Consider the following 15,541-nt stretch of genomic DNA (forward strand, 5'->3'; position numbering starts at 1 on the left):
CTTAGTTCAGCTTGTGGCTTGTTAGACTTTTGCTGCATTTTGTTTCCCAGTAAATTTATTACTTCACAATGTTACTCATAGGAAAAAAAAAACATTGTGAAAAGAGAGAAGATAAATCTCCTCCATCTATGTATGTCTTAATGGTGATGATGATGTCAAAATATTATTTGTTATATTTTGATGAATTACTATGGAAAGTCAGTCAGTGGTGTCATGTCACAGAAGATCTCGCCGACCAACATCCACAGCACAAACATGTTACTGTAACTCAGCAACTTATTTCTAAGCAAAGACATCAACTGTAAAACGAGAGAAAGTCTTTGGAAGATGATAATTCAGCTCTTGAATGGGTGATTTCTAAGTGAAAAAGTGTGCAAGTGTACATGTAGAGGCTTCTGTTTCCAGTTTGTGTACATCTTTTAACACATGCTAGCTCAAAAGCTAAATGTGCAAATAATATTTCATAAACTTCTTCACCTTTGATTTGGGGTATCTTTCAGTCTCAAATGTTATCTATTTGAAAATTACTATACTTAGCTAGACTTTCCTACTTTTTTCACATTCAAAGATAGTATAGGCAATAACCACCTTTACCCCTGTGAATTAATTAAGTTGTCTCTGTGTAATGTCTGCAGCTTCTCTAACAGTGACACTTGAGTTTATTTGATCATTTTCATCCATCTCTATTACAGATACATTAAGTTCAGTTATCTGATGTCATCCCATTTAGATGATAAGCCGGAGGCTGGAGCTGATCGCAGCTGACTGAGTGACTGCAGGTTATAACCTGGGCCAGTGGAACTAAGAGAACACGCACATTCAAAAAAAAAAAAAAAAAAAAATTCTCAAAAATGACAATCATTTTTTGAAAATTTTGGCAAAGACATTCCCCTGACCCTCAGATTTTTTTCCTCATGAACCCCAGTCGCTCTGGCGCCCCCTAGTGGATGCATCACCCACACCTTTAAACCCAGTCACGTATTTTAATTCTGAATTGTTTAGTTTTACAAAATGAAGGGAAACTTTTTGTGGGGCATGCATCCCCTCACTTCCTAAAATTACAGAGTATTTAGAAGCAAGTGTTTGTGTAGACACGTTATTGTTTTTTTTTTCTTCAGCTATAATTAATTGAAATTGCAGGTATTTTTCTTTTTTACAGCAATGCATGAATTAGAACAACACATGGAGAAAAAAAAGCAATGGTCCCACTTTAAAGGATCAGTGCAGTTTATAGGAAGTTGCTTTTTTTGTGTATACTAATAATTTAAAAAGGAAAAAAAATCGAGGTTGGAAGTCCGACATTAAATTATTACCATTTACATTTCATTGTTATTGTTGCGTTTTGGATCCTGTGCGTCGCTGGTTTTACAACCGGCTGTTATTTGAGAAATCCGAAAGGGTGAAACATCCTATTTTACAGGGTCAGGTAGGGAAAGCATTTCCCGGGTCAGGCTGGCTTTTAATTCGCAGGCAGAAGCCGGAATTGCACTTTATTTGTGGCGGAGCTGTCAGGCGGCGGTGCGCGCGGAGGGAGGCGGAGGAGGAGAAAGGAGGAGGGGAGAGATCATCGGACTGCAGACTGGTTTGACTTGTCACGGAGCCTCTCGGTCAAGCCATGTTTCGATCGCAGAAATAAAGCAAAGAAAGTAGTTTCTCTCAGAGGGGAAGAGGCGATAAAGTCGGGGGGATCGGCGCAGAGCGCGAGACGAAGCGGGCAGGATGGGCGACCCGGCGGACACCGCGTATAAAACCACCGGATCCAAGTGGCTGCTGCCCGTCAGCGGATATTTAGGCTTCCCTCTTGATCAGGTACGACCACCTTCACATTCTGGCAGAGCTGACCGTGGAGGAGGATTCACACTTTTCCCAAGTTACCGTGCGTCTGAGTGGGAGTCCTGCTCATGAGTGAATGAATGAATGATCAATTAACGCAGCATTGACGCCCACATCGCCCTGCATGGTTGGAATCAGATCAGATTTGATTTATTTTCCTCAACCTGTATTTCAAAGTTGGCATGTCAAAATGATAAGATCTGAACGCCAATGCTGTGGTGAACTCTGTTATCATTTCCCTCTGCTGTGACTTTATTTCCCTGGTTTGGACTGAGGGCCTCACATGATGGGAGACTGGATGCTGATTTATGTAGCAGACACATTCTAAGTTTCCTGTTTCTTTATTATTTATGACTGAATGACCCATTTATATTCATTTTGAAACTTTTTTTAAACTTCAGACTTTTTCCATAGTTTCTATTTGTCACCAACTCCAAGATTTGTTCTGCTGCTGCACATCCTGCTGCTATTCCTCCCCTTTGAGAGCTACATATGCACCACCTCATCCCCCCCTCTCTCTCTCGTTCCTCTCCCCTCGCAGGTGAATTTTCTGGCGTGCCAGCTCTTTGCCCTGGCCGCTGCCTTCTGGTTCCGTCTCTACCTCAGCCCCAGCCACGCCAACCCCCTGATCAGGCACGCCGTGGCCACCCTCCTCGGCATCGCCTTCCTCATCTTCTGCTTCGGATGGTACTTGAATGATGCTGCCCCACGTTTGCACTCTGATTATTCACTTTGTCTTCCCCAAACCAGCGGCACGACTCAGATACCAGCATGTGGGGATGGAAAACACGTGACAGTTATCTTTAGTAGCTGTGTTTACCTTTCAGACACACGCATGGGGAGGAGACTGCTGATGTATGTGGAAGCATTTTAAGCATTTGCTGCACTGGAACAGGCCTCTTCTGAAGTGACTCATTCACACTGAGTTTAGTTTATAGATATGCAGTGCAGATTTGGATTCCTAGTGGTGAACTTGCAGTTAACAACCACCTGGACAAACCTCTTCTTTTGCAAGCGGTGACACACTTGAAATGGTTTTTCTGCAGCCTGTGTTTGTTTTGTTCATTCAAGGCTTCTGCAGAAACACAACAGTCCTAGTGTAAGTGCACATGCTGCTTGTCTAAATTAGAAAAGCTCATTACTGGCCTCAAAAAAAATATTGAAGTCACAGGTGAATGCATAAATGTTTCACTTCTGCTGACGGATCCCTCACAGCGATCATTTGAAGTAACCTCGTATATTTTCTTTCCTGCAGGTTCTCCGCTCACATCATGACGGTGGTGGTTGTAAACTACTTGATCATCCTTCAAGCTGACATCAACAATGTACACAAGTGAGTGTTGACCTGAATATCTCAAAGACGGAGCGACGTGAGAAATGAAGGCTGGAACAGAGAATTCCTCTTTTTCTGCACGACCTTTGCCTTCACCGTGCTCTCCTGCCAGGCGTGGCCGGTGAACCTACCAAATACTCATTTTTGATTGCGTGTCCAAAACCGAAAGAGTTGTTTCTGCACCAGACTGACACCTCTGTGTCATCATGCTGTCGGGTCAGAGGTCGAAGGAGGTGCTTCAACAATGAGAGTAGCGTATTCCGGGTTCGTGCTGTTTTCAGGTAGAACGGGTCCGTCCGATCAGCCCCGCCCTGAAACCACCGACATCAAAGAGGGGGTGCTTGCAGCGGCGGGCGGTTTTACTTCACCTCTGTGATTTTGAAGACCCACTGCCCTGCATGTTTTACTTTTTCTTTTTTTTTGTTGTCTTTTTTCACATTGATGAATTCTCGCCCACGCATTGCAACAACATAAACGCCGTCTAATCACACCCTAAGCTGCTCCAGTGAAATTCCAAGCCTAAACTAAACTAACCTTTCAAAGGATCAAGCTCCTGTCTGATGAGTTCAGCAGAGACACGCCGGTCAAACTCGTCCGTTCAGTCAATCTGGACAGATTCACTGTATTTGTGTCGACATGTTTCTACTGTGATTACTGAACTCCGTGAGGAGAAACAAGCATATTTGCTCATGATTGCTCCTGCGTCTGCATTTCGCCTTGTGACGGCGTGACTCAAGCACGTCTCGCTTGCTTGTTGCCATTTTATGAATGGGGTGAATGCGTCGGCAGCCGAGGTATTCACATGTCTGGGAGTTACCTGGTGCCAGAGCAGGATCAACGTCGCATTGTTCTCAGCTTGTACAAGCAACACATTCTGTGTCGTCTGTGTGTTTGTGCAATATTGTGGATCACTTTTAGAGCTCTGAAGTGTTAAAAACATTCAATACAAGAATACAGGCGACAGACACCATTATATCTCTTAATAGATGTTTTGACTTATTTAGTGTATATTTAAAACTCTTTTGAGACTGAAATATATCTCATTATCTTGTCATATTCCACTTATTCCACCGAAATAAGTGCATGATTCTCTCTTTCTTTGACTGTTAAAAGAACTGTCTTCGAACTATGACTAACATCAACTACTGACGACTTCTCTGCTTCACTTTCGCTCCTTCTTCCACCTGCAGATACTCCATGATGGTCACCATGGGCTACCTGACGGCGTGCCAAGTGAGCCGAGTCTTCATTTTCAACTATGGGATACTGTCCACGGACTTCTCTGGGTGAGCAGAACTGAAGCCTTATCTCCTCCATCTCTGCACCCTCCCATTTCCGATGCAGGTAGGGAGACGCTGCCCTGTTATCAGGACCGTGTCGGACCTGTTCACAGAGCGGCCGGTGACGCGTCCTTTTGTAAATACAACCACGCTGGAAACGTAGCAGAGAGGAATTTCCTCGGTGCCTCGGTGACGAGTCGCCTCCTGGCGCCTGGAGTTTTGTTGTGATTAAAGCACAAAGGCGTTTCCTCTCACAATATCACTGTTTTAATGTGACTTTATGTGTTTCTTAGTCTTTGCGAAGCACTTTGAATTAATTTCCAAGCGTGTGCTATACAAATAAACTTGCCTTGCATTTAAAAAACGTAAGAAGAGCTGAGATGAAGCAAGACAGAATCTCCTTTAACAAAAGATATGAAGTGACTCAAGTTTCATAATTTAATTTTTTATTGACATCAGTATCTTGTGAGAAGGAAAAGAAGCATCCATATTGTCTGTTTTCTCATGGGGAATGTTCATACCAGATGACATCAGCCTCTGTGCGATTGGCCGTCTGAAGGTGACAATTATCTCCTTGGTGGATGAACCAGCATGGTCGGCTTCATTGGCAGCCTCAGCTGAACTCCACACGTCTGTAGTGTTGAGCAGCGTTTTGTTTGTATGAGCAGCGAGCTCCAGTGCTCCTGTTGGGACAGTTCAGTACGAATGACGCACCACCGCTTTTCCAGGGTTCACTGAAATCCAGCAGAGTTTGTGTGACTCAGTGTTTCTGACACAGCAGCAGTCATTTCTTTTGGGGATTTTCTACTTTTGACTGATAATCCCCCCCAGAAGAGGACAGATTTTCCTGGTGTGAGAGGATTGGTTCAACTCAGACCCTCAAACTGATGTTTTCCAAACAATTCTACATTATTTTTCATGGATTTTTTGATATGTAGGCAATGAAAAACACAATTCTTTCCATACCAGTACAATGCTGCTAAATGCTGGCGCAGCACGCTGTTTCCTCGGATCTGTGCGTCTCATTGTAGTTTCTCTGAGCATCACCATAATCTAATAATGAGAGAAATGACCAGCGGCAGTAAGATTGTTAACATAATGCCACTTCTGCAGTCAATGTGGGGGGAAAAACGCAGACTGTGCTGCATCACTGCAGTGCTGCACGTCCTGGCTGGCACCCTGAAAATGCTTGTGCAAAGCCAGAGCTGGCACTGCCAGCCGCACCGACGACCCCGCTCCGCCTCGGTTTGCCATGCTGGGCACACAATGCAGCTCACTCACAGACAGGAACCGCTGTGTGTGAGTGTGTGTGTGTGAGAGACCAGTGTAGCTCTTGTGTTTCTTTAAACACTTTATGGATGTTTAAGTGACTTCCTGGTCTCGCAGTAGAATATTTCACCCACATGCTCATGCATTGTGTTAGAAATAGGCATGACGGGATTTAAAAGATGAGTTCTCCTCTCTTACAACCTTGAATTTTCACAAGTGAGATCTTAAAACGATGAAAAATCGTCTGCGCCAGTTTCAAAGACAGTTCAATGAAACTGTGTGGATTTGGATGAATTTAATAGGATTAATAAATGACCTGATGTGACGTCTCTGGAAAAGAATGAAGTGATTCATCAGACAAAGTAAACACACACAGGTTGAGTTAGGTTGACACTTGACAAGTGTTGTGTTTTTATTTCGCAATATACTAAAAAAACCAAAGTGCTGTCTGAGAAATGCTGCCTGCTGATGTGCTGTGAGCAGAATGTCTGATTTACCCACCTCTGTGCCACAGGACCTGATTAGCTTAATTTGATTTAGGTATAAATATCCTATAGGTGCGACTATCCCACTTTCTATTTTGGCAATTCAGAAACGTCTGATGCTTTTCTGTTGTAATAATTGCTTTTTTCCCCCCCCTTTTCTGTTCAGACCTCTGATGATAGTAACCCAGAAGATCACCACGCTGGCGTTCCAGCTCCATGATGGTAAGATGCTGCTGAGGTTGTTCAAGCCACACACTGTGCTCTCTGCTTTAATGACAGACCCACACACACACACACACACACACACGAGGAGTGCTGGAACAAGTAAAGTACAGGATCTGTTAATCACGTTAGCTATGGCTGCCTCCTAATTGGAAATCCCCGCTGTTTCTGTGTGTGAGGAGACTCTTTAAGAAAGGCTACAGCATGAAGTTTAGTCATCATTAGTTGTATTGTTCACTTTCTGTTACTGCTGGAAATGTCTTTACATTAAGTACATGAAGGAAGTTGAATTAATTCATTGCTTTTCTTTCAGGTATTAGTAAGAAACCTGAACAACTAACATCAGAACAGAAGCTTATGGCCATAAAGTAAGTTTTTTTTTTTTTTTTTTTTGTGTGGTAAAACAAACCAGTGATTAACTGTTTTCATATTATCATCTTAGATTGCTGTAGAAATGATCAGGTGATTAATGTTTTGGAAAAAAGGCAATTCCTTTGTGGTTTTCTGTATTCTGGCATTTTTATGGTAAATCGGACAGCGGGTGTTCCAGAATTGATGAACATTTTCCATAACCATCAGTGCTGAATCTGTATTGACAACATTTGGATACTGATGCAGGGAGCTCACTGTCAAGTGTTTGTATTGGGTGCAGGCAGGGCCGGCGATTAGGCTGGGCATCCGGGGCAGTTGCCCAGGGCGCCGAGCCATAGGGGGGCGCTTGATGTGGCCGTGAGGCGCACCGCCCAAGTTGCGCTGCTGTAACGGCTGTTTGAGCAGCGCACTGCTTGGTTCGCTTGCTCGCGCCCCTCGACAAATATTGCTGACTACACCCCCCCCCCCGCCCCCCCCCCCCCCCCCCCCCCCCCCCGCCCCCCCGCCCCCCCCGCTCAACAACTTTCGCTGATACTCGGCGGTCTCCTGCTGCCCCCCCCCCCTCAACAACTCTCGCGGGGCGACTCTCCTCGACACTACCACGGGGCGTGAGGTTTGCCCAGGGTGCCTGACAAGCCCGCGCCGGCCCTGGGTGCAGGGTGTATCATCAGACCTTTTAAACACTTCCACAACAAGAAAAATCAAGGAACTTTTTGGAAACTATTCCAGTCGTAATATTTTTGACATTCAGGTAAATGAACTTGCTTCCTGTATAATTCAGACTTTCAGAGTGATTGTTTGAGTCGGGCAAGAAGGAAGGAAGGGTGGAAACACACACACAGATCATACTGACTCTCGTTTACCAAGATATGAACAGAATCTAGAGATGAGTTTGCTTGGAACACAATTTGCACTATTTTGACATAAAACAAGTCATTCAGTTTCATAATACATGATTTAGCAAATACTGGAGTTGTGTGAGCAATAGAATTTCTTTTACGGGACTTATTGCTCGTTTCTGTTCCATATTTATCGTATTTCTAGTTATTTTGAAGGTTGATCCTCACAGTTCTACACACTGAGACATGTAGAGAAGAATAACTGTACAGTAACTAATATCAAAAGCCCGATAATTCAACATGTCTCTTGATTTGTAAAGGATTGCCAGTGACTTTTAAATCTCCCCTTTTATATAATCGATGTGTTTTTTTCCAAAATAGTTTGGGATCAATCACAACCCTGAACAACTTTGTTTCAAAACTTGTTCAGTTTAAAGTTATTTTTTAATTCAGTATTAGAATTTTTTTCTTTTTGTTTTCTAGAAATCAGGAATTTTTCTTTAAAATTCAGAGATAATTTATTCATATAAAATCAAGATTTGAGGATTTCCAATTCTCTTTCAACATTATAGTTCTTTTACATTTCTTGAAGAACAAACCAAATTAAGCAAATAAGCATTGTTATAAAAGTCTGATGTCAGTTTGTGTTTATTTTATAAGGGACCGAGCCTAAGGTGTGCGCTCTGCATTTTTTTTGCTCTTAGTTATAATGGAGCCGGATGGGGAAAAATCTCACGCTTCTCACAAACTGAGGCCTCTACGGTCGAAACTAAAAGTCTGATTGCTCGGAAACCCTCACCAACTGAAAGACAACTAATTTTCCTATCAAACGTGATATTTTTTGTTCAGTTTTGCCAAACAGGAATGGAACAAGGAGCAGTTGTTTCCCAAACAGAAACTTTTATTTTCTCCTCTCTCCACTCTAACTCACATTACCATATATGGCCATGCAGTGCAGTTACACAGCTGACAGCAGCTGTCAATCAAACTCTGATACTAGGTGCCTTCATTCAGTGACTGTCAAAAGCAGATGGGAGAAGCTAACAGCTCCATGTTAGTGGATGGCTGATGCTAACAGCTCCATGTTAGTGGATGGCTGATGCTAACAGCTCCATGTTAGTGGATGGGAAATGCTAACAACTCCATGTTAATGGATGACAGATGCTAACAGTTCAATGTTGGTGGATGGGACATGCTAACAACTCAATGTTAGTGGATGACAGATGCTAACAGCTCCGTGTTAGTGGATGGGAAATGCTAACAACTCCATGTTAGTGGATGACAGATGCTAACAGCTACATGTTAGTGGATGGGACATGCTAACAGCTCCATGTCAGTGGATGACAGATGCTAACAGCTTCATGTTAGTGGATGGGAGATGCTAACAACTCCATGTTAGTGGATGACAGATGCTAACAGCTCCATGTTAGTGGATGGGACATGCTAACAGCTCCATGTCAGTGGATGACAGATGCTAACAGCTCCATGTTAGTGAATGGGACATGCTAACAGCTCCATGTTAGTGAATTGGACATGCTAACAGCTCCATGTTAGTGGATGACAGATGCTAATAGTTCCATGTTAGTGGATGGGACATGCTAACAACTCAATGTTAGTGGATGACAGATGCTAACAGCTACATGTTAGTGGATGGGAAATGCTAACTGCTCCATGTCAGTGGATGACAGATGCTAACAGCTCCATGTTAGTGGATGGGAGATGCTAACAACTCCATGTTAGTGGATGACAGATGCTAACAGCTCCATTTTAGTGGATGGGACATGCTAACAGCTCCATGTCAGTGGGTGGACGTCTCAGTCGTGGGCCGGCGGGGAGGCTCAGTCCCGACCAATGCCGCTTGCGGTTTTAATTTTATCAAATCAATACTAAAATCACCACAAATTGTGCTTTCTTGTACTTTGTATTTTCGTACTTCATAGAGAAAACTATAATATTGCCAAAAAATATAAGAACTTTCATTCCTTTTCTTTCTTTTCATTAGAAGCAGAGCCTCATAGTTTATAGAGTTTGATAAAGGGTTTAAAGTACTTATATCTGCATCCAAAAGCGAAGCTGCTTTCACATGTTTAGAGTGCACATGAAGAGACACTTTACTTATCATAATAAATAACTCTTCTTTTCCTTCAGCCACCAAGGACAATGACAAGGAGGTGAAATAATGGTGAATAGCTTGTTCATTAAAAAAAAAAACCCCAAAAAAAACAGCATGCTGGGAACCTTTAAAACAGGCTTGCATGTGAAATCCTTCATGTGCATGTTAACTGATGAAAAAAATCACATTCCATTAGTCTGTCATGCATGAGATTTTTACTGCAGATTTTACAAATGCATCAGAAAGCAGCCATGAAATCTGTTGTTTCACATTTGTGTGATGACAGAGCGGATTTCAATTTGATGGATGTGTTGTTTGCTGTGATCGATTTTACTGCCTCTTCATTACATTTCATGAAATGTAAGCATCAGTCCAGGTGCATGCAAAAAGTAGATTAAATATTAAAGATCTAATTCAAATAATATGGATGATGATGTGATAAACTCTCACTTGTCTTACTTGTAATGGCCGCCTGACGATTGCTGATATATTAGAATAGTATTGATCCTATCTTCATATGTATGAATACAGTATTCCCTCCTATATCTCTTATTTTCTTCATCTGTTCATGACTAATACAGTTTTAAAAGGTTAATTTGTTTTCATGAATGTAGAGAAATAGCATGGATTTCTCATTTTTCACCATACGTGGGGGAAAAAAAAGACCTGAGCTGCTGATTGCTGCAGTTTTTCATGTGAACAGATCTCAGATATCGAACCAGCTGATTTCAGTGCTTGTGCTCCTGTTCTCTCCTGCAGTGTGAGGCCGTCCCTCATCGAGTACCTCAGTTATAACCTGAACTTCCTGAGTGTCTTGGTGGGACCGTGCAATGACTATAAGGACTATATCGACTTCATAGAGGGCAGACACATCAGCAGGAGGCTCAGGCGCCACTCGGGCGCGTGCAACGGCCAGAACGGCTACAGTAAGACCCCGGAGCCATCGCCCCTGGTAAGCCATGAGCTTTTTTGTCATTGGTGCACCTTTGGACTCAACAGTGGCGATTTAAACATGTAATGCACCACAGGAAATCAAAAAAATTAGAATACTGCGAGAAATCCCCATTTACTTCTTAGTTTTTGTAGAAAAAAAACTGACAGAAATTAGGCTCAGATCAAATCAATCAAAATACGGTGTTTTCAAAATGAAAATATTGGCCTTGGATTGTGGCTCGACCAGAGGAAGCCCACAGTTGTAGCCCATCTCCTGGATGGTTTTTGGAGCTGTAACTCCTGCCTCATTCCACGCTTTCTAGAACTCTGCCAGATTCTTGAATCTTGTGTGTTTGGTGATCTGCTGAAGCCTTGGTCATCTCTCTTGCTGTGCATCTTCTCCTGCCACACTTTACCCTTCCACTAGACTTTTCATTGATAATCTTGGACACAGCACTCAGTGAACTAGTTTCTCTGCAGTATTCTAGGTTTTTTTAAATCCTGTTTTTGTGGGTTTTACATTGCCTCAACCAGACTCGCCCACTACTCATCCGCGTTTGGATTTTGGAGTTGGACTCAGTCTGGGTAGGAGCCCATGGAAGGGAACCCAACCAGCGTTGCCACTTTTTGTTTTCAAATTTTTTTTTTGGCGAATTCCGGTGGCTAAACCGGAAGTGACACCATCACTGCACGTAGTAAACTTTGCCTCGTAAACCAGACCCGCCCACTCCTCATCCAGATTTGAATTTTGGAGTTGGGCTCAGTCTGGGTAGGAGCCCATAAAAACTTCATGCAGGGGGTGTCGGTTACTCCTTTTACTGACAGCACACTTCAGCCAATCAGCGCTTCAAAGCAAATACGTCATCAAAATGCGTTAGCTTCTCTAAGGGTTAACTTTAGCTTTAGCTTCTCTACACGCAAAGACACGCAAAAACATTTTTTCCTGTTTGAAACTCACCAAGTGCAGACTCTTGCTCTTACTTGATTGTTGTAATTCTTGGCATTTTGGCTATAACTTTACTTATTGCAGCTTTGGTTGAATGGTTGAATGGTTTGAGCGATGGTTAAAGTTAAAGTCTGCTACGCGCAGCGATAACGTCACTTCTGGTTTAGCCACCGGAATTCGCCAAAAAAATTTGAAAACAAAAAGCGGCAACGCTGATTGGCTCAGGCGTTTCACGACCGAGTGAAATCCCCTTCTATGGGCTCCTATCCAGACTGAGCACAACTCCAAAATCCAAACGTGGATGAGGAGTGGGCGGGGCTGGTTTATGAGGCCAGGTTTTACGAGCTGGATCCCTAAATTCTATACATTTCAATTGTGAGGTCTGAATCTACAATCAATGAAAGTTTAACTTTTTGAATGGAATTATGGAAATAAATGAACTTTTCTATGATATTCTAATTTTTTGGAAAGGCTCTGTATGAAGTCTGAGTTTTGAAGGTCGCTTATTTCATACTTCGATGTTGTCTTCGCTACATTTCTGCTACATTCAGCCGAAAGACCTTTATTTTGGAGTTGGTTTCTGTCTGCGTGTGTTTTCAGTGAGACCAATCGGTGTGTTCTCTGCAGGGTGCCGTGTGTCAGAAGTTGCTTGTGTGCTGCGGCTGCATGCTGTTCTTCCTCACCGTGACCCGGTCCCTGCCGATCTCGTACAATGTGAACCCCGACTTCGTCAACAGCGCCCCCTTCCTCACCAGACTGGCTTACGCCTTCTTCTCAATCCAAGCTGCAAGGCCCAAATTCTATTTTGCCTGGACGTTAGGTGAGTTTTGTGGCTGATAATATCTTGAAAGACCACACATGATGGAGCTTATTGTTAATGAAAACATGGTTGTTTTGCTGTGGTGTCAGCTGATGCAGTAAACAACGCTGCTGGTTATGGCTTCTCCGGGTTGGATGAAAACGGAAAGCCGTCCTGGGATCTGATCTGTAACCTCAACATTATTGGGATTGAGGTACAGTCTGTCTTCTTGTCTTGAATAACATGTATCATTCATGTTTTCTTTTTGTAATGTGATGGTAGCTGAGCTTTAGGAAAACTCTTGATTTTTATTCAGACAGCGACCAGCTTCAAGACCTTCATAGACCACTGGAACATCCGAACAGGAATTTGGCTAAAAACGTAAGTGCTGAGAATATTCCTGCTCTCGAGCTGAAACTCGTTTGGTTTTTATTTTACAAGTTTTCTTTCTTTCTTTCTGAGTTTGTCGTCCTCTTTGTTTTCAGGGTGTGTTACGACCGAGCCCCCCGGCACCGGCTGGCACTGACCTTCATCCTGTCCGCCCTGTGGCACGGCGTTTATCCCGGCTATTATTTCACCTTCCTCACAGCCATCCCCATCACCATGGCTGCACGAGCTGTGAGTCACTCAGCTTCTTTCTAGAAAATTCATATTAACGCCCCAAGTCCACATCTGGAAGAAAGATTACCAGTCAGTTAGCAAACAACAATGTGTTTCCAATCTATTTGAATTAAAAGTTCACTTCTGTGGGAAAAATGTTGGGTTTTTTTTGCCCGAAATGATGGAATGTAACAAGCGTATTGGTGATATTTCTAATCCATCCTCCTCAGATCCGGAGGTCTGTTCGGCACCACTTCCTGGGCTCCAGTGGTTTGAAGCTGGGCTACGATGTCTTAACCTGGGCGGCCACTCAGTTTGCCATCTGCTACACCGTCATGCCTTTCCTGCTGCTGGCGGTCGATCAGACTCTGGTGTATTACAGGTACGTCCAATCCAGCTTGGATCTGTACTTTGTTGGGTTTTCAGAGTAATCATATTCGATCCTTGCAATGCCGAACAGCTGTAACTGTGCATGTGTGGCTGTATGGAGCTTTTTAAGTGCTAGTGTTTGTTTTAGGCATTCATATCACTGTATTATTTTTTTTTATAAACCAATTCTCAGTGCTCCACTTTGCTTGTCGGTCCTCCTAGGTCCATGTACTTCCACGTGCACATCATCAGCATTCTGGCTGCAGTTGCCCTGCATCGGAAACATAAACCCAGGGAACCCTCAGCCTCCGTCTCCTCCTCCTCCCTCTCGGCTCCGGGCTCAGCCGGGTGCCAGCCTGTTCACTCCAACAACAATGACAAAGTAGACTGAACCCCCCCCCCCCCCCCCCCACCCTTCGCGTTCTTTTACCAGGCTCTCGGTGCTCCATCTTCAAAGCGAGTGTCTCCGGACGGCACTCGGACAATATGATGCTATTTATTTTTTTCAGGACAATGTTTCAGGAAAACTTTAACGGTACAACATGAAGTCTGCGGCTCTGACGTTCATGACGATATATCTTCCATAAACTCACCTCGTAGCCTCAAGAAAAACATCTCGGACCACTGAGCCCTCCAACCCCCCCCACCCCCCACCACCACCACCAACCGGCCTGCCCACTTTCCAGGAACAATGCGACAGTGTGAAGACCGAGATGAGCCTGGCTTTCTGCGCTGTCCGACTGACTGGTGGGACGGGAGCCAGCGCAGTGGGAGAGGAGCTCATAAACGAGGAGGTGGGAGGTGGGGGGGCGGCGGCGGCACAAATACCAGGACACATGCACACAAAGTGATGCACAGGCAGAGATCGGGAAACAAACACGCACATACTCTCTGTAAGGCACGCTCATACTCTGTCACACTCTGGTGGCGCACAAAGGCTGCCCTTGTGAGGCCACAGAGCCGCATGCCAAGTGGAGAACCAGTGAGAGAGAGAAAGTTGCACTCGTTGCACCCACTTTGTGCAGGGACTGCTATGAATGTGTTGGTGTGTGGACCCTGCTACTGAAAAACTACGAAATGTGTCAGTATTTCTCCCGCTGTTCACTTGCTGGGATGAAAACTACATACAATATGGATCGTACCATTCAGCCTTTTCCAGTTCTTCGAACCATAAATACTTGGGTAATGTTTTTTTTAAGCAGGAATGGAGATCCTCCCGGTGAGGAAACCATCCTGTGGAACACCACAATACTTTGTTACAGTATACAGAGTAATCCTGGGCTTTAGTCATGTATCTGTACGCATAAATGAAAGAAGTTTTTTTTCTCGTGTAGTTTTGCTTTGCACAGCTGTAAGTAGTGATATTAGGAGTAAATACAGTCCAGTGGTTTAAAATGCACTTCAGGTTGACTTTCCTGTTGTTGCAACAGGGGAATTCAACAGAGGTCTAAAGGTCTGTCATGCGCACGGTGCTGGATACCTGGTGTCATGATGCAGAGAAACTGAACTAAAGGCTGAGAAGAGCTGCGTGGAAGGGTTTGGAGACCGTGAGATGTGAGAAGTGAGAGCGCAGTGTTGTGTTCCCTCAGCGGTTCTCTGGAGGACTGAGACGTGGATCCAACAGAGACATCTGCTGGTTGTTTTTGCACCGTCTGAACTGAGGGAAGTCATGAAGGCCACCTGCCTGACTGAAACTGCTGTGCAGCTCCGAGCAGAACGCTGATTTTTATTCCACTAATATTAAAATTTCAACACATTCAAATCCGTTCACTACATTGTACTTCAGCACAACTAGAAGCCATGAATCAGAAAATGTTTTTGTTTTCAGATGAGCTAAACGCAGGAAAACAAACAAACAAAAAAAAAAAAACGAAAATGAATACACTTTAAATTATTCTCTTGTGAAGAATCCAGCACTGATGTTTGACACAGTGGTTTGGTGATTATCGGTGCTCTCTGCAGGCTAGTTTGATAACTTTCAGCCACGTATATCGGTGTGCTGGAAATGCTAATAAGACGCAATCCATGGTTTCTTTTTTCTTAGCATAGGAGTGACTGGTCTTACACTTGAAAATATCTTTTTTTGCGTTGTACAGATTGCCCAGTGAAGAAACCTTTTCTTTCTTTGTCGCATGTTTAATATATTTT

At 43.6% G+C, this 15,541-nt stretch overlaps 1 protein-coding gene across 1 annotated transcript; it reads left to right on the forward strand.

The window, feature by feature from the left end:
- The first annotated feature begins 1,578 nt into the window (after positions 1-1,578).
- mboat1 (membrane bound O-acyltransferase domain containing 1) lies at positions 1,579-15,284 on the forward strand. The gene is made up of 13 exons (XM_030102690.1): positions 1,579-1,809; positions 2,375-2,520; positions 3,089-3,166; positions 4,357-4,452; positions 6,367-6,422; positions 6,736-6,790; positions 10,506-10,698; positions 12,253-12,445; positions 12,535-12,638; positions 12,741-12,805; positions 12,910-13,042; positions 13,255-13,406; positions 13,616-15,284. Exons 1-13 carry the CDS (start codon positions 1,720-1,722, stop codon positions 13,782-13,784), a joined length of 1,530 nt encoding a protein of 509 aa, XP_029958550.1. The 5' UTR covers positions 1,579-1,719; the 3' UTR covers positions 13,785-15,284.
- The last annotated feature ends 257 nt before the right edge of the window (positions 15,285-15,541 follow it).

Source organism: Salarias fasciatus, chromosome 11 (genome assembly GCF_902148845.1).
Source record: "Salarias fasciatus chromosome 11, fSalaFa1.1, whole genome shotgun sequence".
Lineage (NCBI taxonomy): Eukaryota > Metazoa > Chordata > Actinopteri > Blenniiformes > Blenniidae > Salarias > Salarias fasciatus.